Source organism: Microcebus murinus, chromosome 24, assembly GCF_040939455.1.
Source record: "Microcebus murinus isolate Inina chromosome 24, M.murinus_Inina_mat1.0, whole genome shotgun sequence".
In the NCBI taxonomy this organism is placed as follows: Eukaryota; Metazoa; Chordata; class Mammalia; order Primates; family Cheirogaleidae; genus Microcebus; species Microcebus murinus.
This window is the reverse complement of record NC_134127.1, coordinates 734,187-745,191: the sequence shown is the minus strand read 5'-3', so window position 1 is coordinate 745,191 and position 11,005 is coordinate 734,187. Positions and strand designations below refer to the sequence as shown.

Sequence of the window (11,005 nt, the reverse complement as noted above, 5' to 3'; positions counted from 1 at the left end):
ACGCCTCGCTGTCCGCGCATCGTCTGCGCGCGCCTCCCCATCTGCGTACCGTCCTAGCGCGCCTCGCAGTCTGCCCCTGCCTCGCGCCTCCCCGCCTGCGCGCGCCTCCCTGAGTCAGTGTTTTCCTCCAGGTCCCCGCCCTCCTGCCACCGATTCCACTGAAACCTTCTGCCACTGCGTGCCTGTCTCCATCCTGCCCTGTCACTCATCTTCCTTCCTCCACACACGCTTGCCGTGTCCCCCGTGCTGTGTGCGCAGCGAGCGCCCCACGTGTGTCCACTGGAGGACGCAAGCATCCCAAACGATTAAAGAAGTGAACGTGAGCGACACGGACACGCGAACAGCGGGATGGATGCCGCGTGTGTAACAAAACCCCTCCACTCTGACTTTGTGAAAAATATATCTGGATTTATTATTTAAGTACAGTATAATACAGGGTTATGGTAAGCAAGAACTAAAATGGATTGCTACAGCTATGCTAAGGCCTAGCTATTAAAGTGGTGCGATCCTCCATTCTACTGTAAAGCTCGTAAAGACAGGGGTCTTACACTGTACACAGGCCAGAGCTTCCAGGGGCCGTGGGGAGAGGGGGCAGGAGACTTGGTTTGAGGGGCGGTTTTGAGAGCCAGGACCTGCGTGGCCAGCCCACTTCCTCAGCAGGTCCTGCCGGGTTCTCCTGACTATAAATACACCACTGTTTCCAACGCAGAGTCTTTCCTGAAGGATCCACGTACTGTTATTATTGATTTTTTTATTATTGAAACGTTTGCTTCTATCTTTTGTGTCCCGTGTCCAAAGCTGCTCAGGGCGACAGATCAAGAGGTTGGGCTTTCGGCTAAACACAGGTTGGCTCGCCCGTTGTCTGCCCCAGGAGGTGGCGTTCCTGGAGAGACTGGCATTTACGTGTCTGTCTTCCCAGTCTGACAGAATATATTCTGAAACCAGCCCCATAACTCCCGAAAACTCCCAAAACGGGAAGCACTTGTGACAACACACACCCTCGCCCTCCCGCTGTGGGTTCTCTCCCGCTTGTCCCGTGTGGAGAAGTCCGTGTGGAGAAGCACGCCTGCTCTGTGGCGTCCTCCCGGGAGGAAGAAGGCAGGGCCTCGTGTGACTTCAGGGAGCTGGTGTTCCTGGTCATGGCCTCGCATTGTCTCGGATCCAGTCTAGGTAGCGAGTGACCTTGGTGTACACCCCGGGGACGTCCTTCTGCCCGCAGCCAAGGCCCCAGCTGATGATGCCCACCAGTGTCATGCGGTTGTCCTTCAGGCACACCAAGGGACCCCCGGAGTCACCCTGCAAAGGAGATGAATGGGAGAGTGGTTTACAAAAAAAAGGCAGACTATTTGGGGGGGGGGAAATTTAGGGTTAGTATTTGTAGTGTGAACATTGTATTCTTCAAAGTACAGCAGGTCCTTGAAAAATATTTAATGTCGTTTTACTATGACGTTGACGAGGAAAATCGATTCCTGACCGAGGCCACTGTCTGTGAAGTGTGCGTGTTCTCCCACATCTGCATGAGTTTCCTCCCCATCCCGAACCTGTGCACGTTAGGTGAACTGGCGTGTCTACACTGTCCTGGAAACTCGCCCTGGGAACTTAAGTCTTGTTTGTATCAATTAGCCAACGGTAAAACTGGTTCCCTTATACTTGTTTCTCTTAATGTTGCAGTTTTTTTCTTTCTTTTTTTTTTTTTTTTTGAGACAGAGTCTCATTTTGTTGCCCAGGCGAGAGTGAGTGCAAAACAAAAACAAACAAAAAAAAAAATGACTTTTTGTTTTTGTTTTTAACTTCAAGCTTGCAGATAGACAGGGTTTCACTTTGATACAACCCGTTTTTGACTGTGAGCTAAGTGGTACAGTTGAGGTTTCTGAAGACACCACTCAAAAAGAAACCAAATGCTGTCAAGGAACCGAGGGGAAAACCATCGATGTGATTAGGGATGAGGCCGCACAGTCTGCAGCCCAAGAGCTGGACTCCACCCTCCAACACCGCCCAGCCCCAGCCCCCATGGGAGCCTGGCCCCAAACGGTAGGAGTGACGATTCCTTGGCTGTATTTAAGTCTCGGCCTCCCAGTGCCAGGATTACAGGCGTGAGCCACCGCGCCGGGCCAAGAATTTCTTAACTATGTGCTTTATCCGTCACTTCACTAGTCAGAACTTGCTTGCACTTAGAGGAAATCCTGTACCAGGCGGAGTTTCCCGTGTAGCTGTTGGGGAAATTTCCTGCACTTTCGGCGCTGCGACTTTGATCATTCTCCAACTGCTTTGCTCTCTGAGGCCCCGGCTGGGACCCCGGGGTCTTGCTGGGACAGAGTTGCTCCATGCCGGCTGCGCCGGTTCCCGGCCGAGAACTCGTGGGCCAAGAGGCATGTTTGTCCCAGGTGTGGCCGGAGTCTGGAGAGCCGCCGTGCTTACCTGGCAGGCGTCGTGCAGGCTGGCGTGGTTCCCTCCGCTCCGAGTGTCTCCTGCACACAGCATGTTGCTGGTGACAGTTCTGTTGAACAGATACCGTGACGTGCAGCGGCTGGACGGGTACAGCCTGACGTGAGCCTCCTTCAGCCGCTCGGAATAAGAAAGAGAAGCTGAAAGAGAGGGGGACGTCTTATGGTTTTAGGGGAAGCTGTTTGTAAACCTCTCAGGAGGAGAAAGCCAACTTTTCTGACAGCTAACATTTATCAAGATTTTGCATGTGTTATTAGGTTGAATCCTATGCCATTGCCAATATTTGATCGTTTTGACCCATAAAACCAGCAGTTCTATAGGACTTGACCCAGGGTCTCAGTAGCAGCACGGCTGGCGTTTGGGACCAGATAGTTCTTTCTTTCTTTTTTTTGAGACAGAGTCTCGCCTTGTTGCCCAGGCTAGAGTGAGTGCCGTGGCGTCAGCCTAACTCACAGCAACCTCAAACTCCTGGGCTCAAGCGATCCTCCTGCCTCAGCCTCCCGAGTAGCTGGGACTACAGGCATGCGCCACCATGCTCGGCTAATTTTTTCTCTATATATTAGTTGGCCAATTAATTTGTTTCTATTTATAGTAGAGACGGGGTCTTGCTCTTGCTCAGGCTGGTTTTGAACTCCTGACCTTGAGCGATCCGCCCGCCTCAGCCTCCCAGAGAGCTAGGATGACAGGTGTGATCCACCACGCCCGGCCAGGACCAGATGGTTCTTTACAGTGGGGACAGCCCTGTGCACTCTGGGCATCTAGCAGCTCCCCTGAGTGCTCATTCCCACCTCTGCCCTCAGTTGCAACGACCAACAATGTCTCCAGACCTCCCAGGTATTTCCGGGGTGGGGGGAACACCGCCCCAGTTAACAACCACCAGTTTAATCTAATATTATCTCATTTAATCTTCATACTCTAACTTGGTTCTATCTCTACTTTACCAACGAGGAAACCGAGGCTTGGAGAAGTTCAAAGTAAAACCCCACGTCCAGGCCAGACGAGGTGGCTGGAAGGCAGAGCCGTCCTCGCTACCAAGGGAGGCAGTGAACTTGCTATCGCCTCCCTGGGCCCCGGCTCTCGCCGCCCCCGGTCCCGGCCCCGGCTCTGGCGGCCAGCTTTGCCTCTGTCTGCTGGACCACCGACCACCCCGTGCCCTGCTGCCCGCAGAGGGACGGCCGAGACCCCCTCACTTACACGCCTCGTGCTTGCCGTAGCCGGACAGCTCGCACTCCGTCCAGTCGGGCAGCTGCAGGCCGGCCTCGGGGAGGCAGGCGGCACGCACGGAGCGGCTCTCCCGGGCGCAGCGCGGCGCGTCGTCCGAGCGCAGCTGCAGCAGGGCTGGGGCGAGGGAGGGACGGGCCGGGGGTGAAGAGCGGCTTCCCGCTGGAGAGGAGGTGTCCCGGGGGTCACGGCGCCGGGGGGTGGTGGTGCATGCGTGGGTGGATGGGTGGGTGTCGTGGACGGGCGGTGGGAGCCTGAGTGGGGGCCGGGGCGCAGCACCCCCCTTACCGATGTCGTTGTTGTAGGTGTCATCGTCAAACTCCTCGTGGACGATGTACTTCTCCACTTCAAACCTCTGCTCCTCCTCCCCGGGGACCAAGCGGTACGTCCTGCCCAGGACCACCTTGAGGTGGTGGGGAGGAAACCTGCGGGAGAAGCAGCCTCAGAACGCCGAGCTCGCCGCCGCCGCCCCTCTCGGGCCTGGGAGAAGGCCAGGAAACCTGCTGGCTTCCCCGAGCTCTACCTGTCCTGGAAGCAGTGGGCGGCGGACAGGACCCAGCAGGGGGCGATCAAGACTCCGCCACACAGGAAGGTCTCTCCCGGAGCCCTCCGGTTCCTGACGAAGATGGCGGCCTGCCAGGGGTGGGAGGCGATGTCTGCGAAGAGGCCTCCCTTAATGCGAAGCTGGGGCTGCCTGTGCTCCCTCAGGCCGCAGGTGGCTGGGTGGGGAAAGGACAGACAGGACACGGCAGGTGAGACCTGCAGGGCCAGCGGGAGCCCCTGAGCATGCATCTTGTTTCTCCTCTTGGAACCCCAAGTTTCTTTTCTTTTCTTTTTGAGGCAGAGTCTCGCTCTGTCGCCCCGGTTAGAGTGCCGTGGCGTCACCCTAGCTCACAGCAACCTCAAACTCCTGGCCTCAAGCGATCCTCCTGCCTCAGCCTCCTGAGTAGCTGGGACTACAGGCATGCGCCACCATGCCCGGCTGATTTTTTATGTATATGTTTTTAGTTGGCCAATTAATTTCTTTCTATTTATAGTAGAGACGGGTCTCGCTCTTGCTCTGGCTGGTTGCAAATTTCTAACCTCGAGCGATCCGCCCGCCTCGGCCTCCCAGAGTGGTAGGATCACAGGCGTGAGCCACCGCGCCCGTCCGGAACCCCAGCTTTCTGCAGGCTAACTGCACTCGTGTAGGCGCAGGGTGACGGAACGGTCTCCACGGTGACAAAAACCACAACTTCATCTGTTGGGTGCAACACACCGAGTATTGCATATATGTTATCTTTAACTCTCACAACGCTGAATTTCAGGGAGGCTGAGAAATTTCCCCGTGGTTACAGTGGCAGCTGGATTAGAACCCCGGTCTGCTTGACTCCCAACCTGGGGGTCTTTCTGCGATACCTCCCTCCTTCTGAGTTTTTCCTACAGCCATTTCCTGGCTTAAGATATAAGCCTTACGACTTGCTTCTGAGGGAGGTTGCCCATTGCCCTCCGTCCACGCAGCCAGCCCTGCACAGAGCTGTCCTTAACACCCCACTGCCGCTCTGGGCCAGCCAACTGGCTTGTCACTTTTGTTTTTCAGACAGAGTCTCACTTTGTTGCCCAGGCTAGAGTGAGTGCCGTGGCGTCAGCCAGGCTCACAGCAACCTCACACTCCTGGGCTCAAGAGATCCTCCTGCCTCAGCCTCCCAAGTAGCTGGGACTACAGGCATGCGCCACCACGCCCGGCTCATTTTATATATATATATATATATATATATATATATATATATATATATATATATATATATATATATATATTAGTTGGCCAATTAATTGCTTTCTATTTTTATAGTAGAGACGGAGTCTCGCTCTTGCTCAGGCTGGTTTCGAACTCCTCACCTCGAGCGATCCTCCTGCCTCAGCCTCCCAGAGTGCTAGGATGACAGGAGGGACCCGCCGTGCCTGGCCTCTTTGCTTGTGCCTTAACTGGTGGTCTTTCTCTCACCTTTCCCGGTGAGACTCTGTTCCCTGAGGAACATTCTGGCTGATCTATGCGTTCACAGGAACGGAGTGACAACTTTCAAACTAAGATTTCATTTTTTACCAATGTGCACCAAGTTGGATGTTCTGTCTCTCAGCACCTGTCGTTGGCCCAGTCCCCCTGTGCTCAGTGGGGAATGAGGCCGAGTCCACAGGAGAAGGACGGGCCTTAGGGTCAGAGGACGCGGGAGCAGGCCTGGTGACTCGGGCCGGCCACCTGAGTGCTGACAGATTGCTTTCTTTTTTTTTCTTTTTGAGACAGAATCTCGCCTTGTTGCCCAGGCTAGAGTGAGTGCCGTGGCGTCAGCCTAGCTCACAGCAACCTCAATCTCCTGGGCTCAAGCAATCCTCCTGCCTCAGCCTCCCGAGTAGCTGGTACTACAGGCGTGCACCACCATGCCCGGCTAATTTTTTCTCTATATATTAGCTGGCCAATTAATTTCTTTCTATTTATAGTAGAGACGGGGGTCTCGCTCTTGCTCAGGCTGGTTTCAAACTCCTGACCTCGAGCGATCCTCCTGCCTCTGCCTCCCAGAGTGCTAGGATGACAGGCGTGAGCACCGCGCCCGGCAGAGAGATTGCTTTCTGATCCGTGACTGTAGACACAAGGACGACCCCTCTCCACGTTACTGGTCACTTAAGGAGCCACGTGTGAGATTCTCCTCGCAGTCACACTACCGTCACCGTCAGCACGGACTGGGCGTCCAGAAAGGTTTAGAGCCTGCTGACTTCTAAGAGAAGCTGGTGCCTTCCTTTCTTTCGTCCCCCAGCCCCCGCTCACACCCCACCCGGGAGGGGACACCCGGGCGCGTGAGTGTCCCCGCCCAGCACTGCCCGAGTCCAGGAAGCCCCCACCGCGGCCCGGCAGCCCGGCACACGGCGGGAAGACACACAGAGCGGTGAGCACAGAGCGGTGCGGAGACGGATGGCTAAGAAGCGACGCCAGCCAAAGGGGGTGAGTCCGGGACCAGCCCTTACAGCACTGGGGCAGGTCACAGTATTCCCACGTCAACTTGCTGTCCTTCACCACGTGGCACCAGGGCTTGACGTCCCCGTCTGGGTTCCTAAAGGGTCAAGGAGTTCACGGTTTCGAGCGCAGAGACATCGCTCGTCGCGCTCGAGCCGGGCTGGGCTCGGTGGCAGACCCGCGCTAGGGGGGTGACCGCCCTTTCCTTTACTGTGAGCCAGCTCCCTGGCCTGGCAGGGCCTCGGGGAGGGACGGTGCACTGCTCTGTGGAGACCCTTCGGTTCACAGGACAGCGGTGACAGGTGCGGGCAGAGCAGCTGAGGACGGGGGTGATAGGACGGGAGCCCTAACTTGGGGTTCTGGTCGGAACGCCCCCGCGCGCCTGCTCCTCTCAATGGCTGAGACTCTAGCGAACCAGTGGGTCGGGCCAGATGGCGCCCCTGGTCCCCGCCCGCCCCGGGGTCTGTGGGGACCCCAGGCACCAGCTCTCCTCCCGCCCCGCAGCCCGGCCCAGCCCTGCCTCCGCGGAGGCCCAGTCCCTCGGGCCCTGCTCTCGCACCGGCAGTGGTTATGTCGGCCCAGGCCCAGGGCCCGGGCGCTCCAGGTCCACGCTGTGTAGACCTTGCCCATCAGGCCCATGGAATTCCACGGGAGGCAGGAGGCCCCGGACGTGGTGAGGCTGTGGCTGCCACGGTACGCTAACCCTTTTCCAAAGTAGCAGTCCCCGTTTTCTCCTGGAAGAAAAGAAACCTCCAGCTGAGGCGAAACCCGTCGAACGCGGCGGGGGGCAGGTCAGGCCGGGGCTGGAGGCGCAGGTAGGGGCCGGAGAGGCCGGCGGTGGCCAGCCTGGCACCCGGAGAGCGGCACCTCCCGCCTCCCCCGCCCCCTTCCTCAAGCCCTTTTACTCGCGGACGGCACACAGTCTCCTCTCGGGTTCTGACCTCCACCACTGGCTGCGGCCTCCCAGGAGGCTGTGGGGCGAGGCTGCCAGCAGGAGGGAGCCCTGTGCCGTCAGTGGAGGCTGCTTCTGGGCTGTTTGAAAGGTATTAGCAGTTTCCTTTTTTTTTTTTTTTGAGTCAGAGTCTCGCTTTGTTGCCCAGGCTAGAGTGAGTGCCGTGGCATCAGCCTCGCTCACAGCAACCTCAAACTCCTGGGCTCAAGCGATCCTCCTGCCTCAGCCTCCCGAGTAGCTGGGACTACACACATGCACCACCATGCCCGGCTTATTTTTGTCTATATATATTAGCTGGCCAATTAATTTCTTTCTATTTATAGTAGAGACGGGGTCTTGCTCTTGCTCAGGCTGGTTTGGAACTCCTGACCTCGAGCATTCGCCCGCCTCGGCCTCCCAGAGTGCTAGGATGACAGGCGTGAGCCACCCGGCCTAGCAGTTTCCTTGTTTATTCTGCCAGGTTGCAGCAAACCGAGGTGCTGCACTGGGGGGGCAGGTGTGTCGGGGGCCCTAACCGCTCAGGTTTGGGGTGCCAGGGCGCTGAAGGGCTTGCTGGGCTTGGGAAGGAAGAGGAAGTGGAATTCGTAGGATGCTGCCTGTTTCCATTTATTCGCCCCATTCTTTTCTCCCCGTGTGAAAGGGGCCTCTGTGAGTGAAGACCCTAACAGGAAGGGACCTTCAAGATAATCTACATCGGTGGGTCCTAACTCAGACTGTCGCCTGGCGGATGGGGCCGGTGCTGTCGAGATGCTGCGACATCTTGGAGCTCACAGGTGCCCCGGCCTTGCTGGGAGACCCCACACTGAACGCATGCGACTTCTGTGCGCATTAGTTAGAGCTTTAAAACGTATCTTTCACACTGTTGTGATCAATGCATAACTGCTTGTAAAAGCACCACTGAATTCATAGTACCCTTTTTGTAGCTTAGTATTTTTTTCAATCTGGGAAGATTTTTTCACATTAAAAGGCTTGAGAGGCCGGGCGGGGTGGCTCACGCCTGTCATCCTAGCACTCTGGGAGGCCGAGGTGGGTGGATCACTCCAGGTTAGGAGTTCGAAACCAGCCTGAGCAAGAGCGAGACCCCGTCTCCACTAAAAATAGAAACTAATTGACCAACTAAAAATATATACAAAAAATCAGCCGGGCATGGTGGCTACATGCCCGTAGTCCCAGCTACTCTGAGGCAGAAGGGTCGCTTCAGCCCAGGAGTTTGAGGTTGCTGTGAGCTAGGCTGACGCCACGGCATTCACTCTAGCCTGGGCAACAGAGCGAGACTCTGTCTCAAAATAAAATAAAATACAATAAAATAAATAAAATAAAATAAAATAAAATAAAATAAAATAAGGCTTGAGAAGGGGTCGGCGCGGTGCCTTGATGCCTGTTATCCTAGCTCTCTGGGAGGCCAAAGCAGGTGGATTGCTCGAGGTTGGGAGTTCGAAACCAGCCTGAGTAAGAGCAAGACCTAGTCTCTACTAAAAATGGAAAATTAGCTGGTGGTGGTAGCGTGCACCTGTAGTCCCAGCTATTTGGGAGGCTGAGGCAGGAGGATTGCTTGAACCCAGGAGTTTGAGGTTGCTGTGAGCTAGGCTGACGCCATAGCATTCTAGTCCAGGCAACAAAGCAAGACTCTGTCTCAAAAAAAAAAAAAAAAGGCTTGAGAAGGAGAGAGAGAAGGGCCCATTCATCAAAAACATGGAAATCTCCGTTCATTCTCAGAAGGGCTGAAAACCACGGATTCAGCCCCATCCTCTCCTCGCTAAGACGGGGAGACTGAGGGTCAGAGAGGTGAGGGTCACACAGCCACTCAGAGGTGAAGTGGGGCTCAGACCTGAGTCTCCTGACTTTCTTCCCTCTGCGGTCAAAAGGACTAACTCCTGCCTGCCCGCCCCTCTCCTCAGCTGCAGGACAGGCAGCCTGGTCCTCCCGGACCCTGTCCTCCAAGACACTGAGGGACGGCGGGGTGGCGTGGGGGGACTGCCACTTACGCTTGGAGCAGGCGGGCGTGCTGCAGAACTCTGAGCTGTACCTGCCCGCCTTGAAGACGTAGCACCAGGGCTTCGAGTCTTGGTCCGGGTTTCTGAAAAATCAAGCCAGGGAGGGGCAGGGGAGGTCAAAGCGAAGCCTCCCTCGTGGCCCCAAGGGCTGTGCACGCTCTTCTGGGGAAAGGGTCGGTGCACCCGGGGCTGTGCCCTGGATGGTTGCCTCGTGTTGGGCAGAAGCATGACTCAGTTATGGTCTGTGCTTGGAGACCGAGGGTGGTTGTTTAAGGACATGTGTGCGGATGCCAATTTGACGATGACCGTGATAGTCTCACGTGTCACCTTGGCGTGGCTATAGTGCCCGGTTATTAATGCAGCTCTCATCCGGCATTGTGAAGGTGTTTTGTAGATATGGCTGGCATTTACAGTCGCTTGGCTTTCAGTGAAGGAGATTATCCCAGTCAGTGGGGCAGGCCTCATCCAATCAGCGGAAGGCCTTAAAAGCAAGAGCTGGAAAGAAATGCCGCCCGGGGAACACAGCCCCAGCCCCTGCCCATGTTTCCAGCCCACTGCCGCCGCAGGTTTCAGACCTGACAGTCCCCAGAGTCACGCGGGCCAGTTCCTTAAAATAAACGTATATATGTGTCTGTCTGCGGACATCTGTGTTGCCCTGGTTCTATCTCTCCGGCTGGTCTGGCGTGGCAGCGTGGGCCTCACCTGCGGTAGCCGTGGTCCCTGTGACCCTCACCTGCAGTAGTCCTGGTCCCCGTGACCCTCACCTGCGGTAGCCGTGGTCCCGTGACCCTCACCTGCGGTAGCCGTGGCCCCGTGACCCTCACCTGCAGTAGTTGTGGCCCCGTGACCCTCACCTGCGGTAGCTGTGGCCCCGTAACCCTCACCTGCTGTGGTCCCGTGACCCTCACCTGCAGTAGTCGTGGTTCCCATGACCCTCACCTGCTGTGGTCCCGTGACCCTCACCTGCAGTAGTCGTGGTTCCCATGACCCTCACCTGCAGTAGTCGTGGTTCCCATGACCCTCACCTGCAGTAGTCGTGGTTCCCATGACCCTCACCTGCTGTGGTCCCGTGACCCTCACCTGCGGTAGTCGTGGTTCCCATGACCCTCACCTGCTGTGGTCCCGTGACCCTCACCTGCGGTAGTCGTGGTTCCCATGACCCTCACCTGCTGTGGTCCCGTGACCCTCACCTGCGGTAGTCGTGGTTCCCATGACCCTCACCTGCTGTGGTCCCGTGACCGTCACCTGCGATAGTCGTGGTTCCCATGACCCTCACCTGCTGTGGTCCCGTGACCCTCACCTGCGGTAGTCGTGGTTCCCATGACCCTCACCTGCTGTGGTCCCGTGACCCTCACCTGCGGTAGTCGTGGTTCCCATGACCCTCACCTGCTGTGGTCCCGTGACCCT

The 11,005-nt window shown here is 56.7% G+C and overlaps 1 protein-coding gene across 3 annotated transcripts in view; it reads right to left on the bottom strand.

Moving 5' to 3' along the window:
* Nucleotides 1–387: 387 nt before the first annotated feature.
* The window catches only part of PLAT (plasminogen activator, tissue type), a 30,077-nt gene continuing 19,459 nt past the window's right edge, over nucleotides 388–11,005 (bottom strand). For 2 of the 3 annotated variants that reach the window (XM_075997411.1, XM_075997412.1), the window contains exons 7-14: nucleotides 9,590–9,681; nucleotides 7,212–7,386; nucleotides 6,664–6,749; nucleotides 4,190–4,385; nucleotides 3,955–4,091; nucleotides 3,640–3,783; nucleotides 2,419–2,585; nucleotides 388–1,296 (exon numbers count right to left, since the gene is read on the bottom strand). In XM_075997411.1, the coding sequence (XP_075853526.1) occupies nucleotides 1,138–1,296; nucleotides 2,419–2,585; nucleotides 3,640–3,783; nucleotides 3,955–4,091; nucleotides 4,190–4,385; nucleotides 6,664–6,749; nucleotides 7,212–7,386; nucleotides 9,590–9,681 (1,156 nt within the window). In that variant the 3' untranslated portion in view covers nucleotides 388–1,137. The remainder of the gene's footprint in view (nucleotides 1,297–2,418; nucleotides 2,586–3,639; nucleotides 3,784–3,954; nucleotides 4,092–4,189; nucleotides 4,386–6,663; nucleotides 6,750–7,211; nucleotides 7,387–9,589; nucleotides 9,682–11,005) is intronic. The other variant, XM_075997413.1, reaches the window with a different exon arrangement.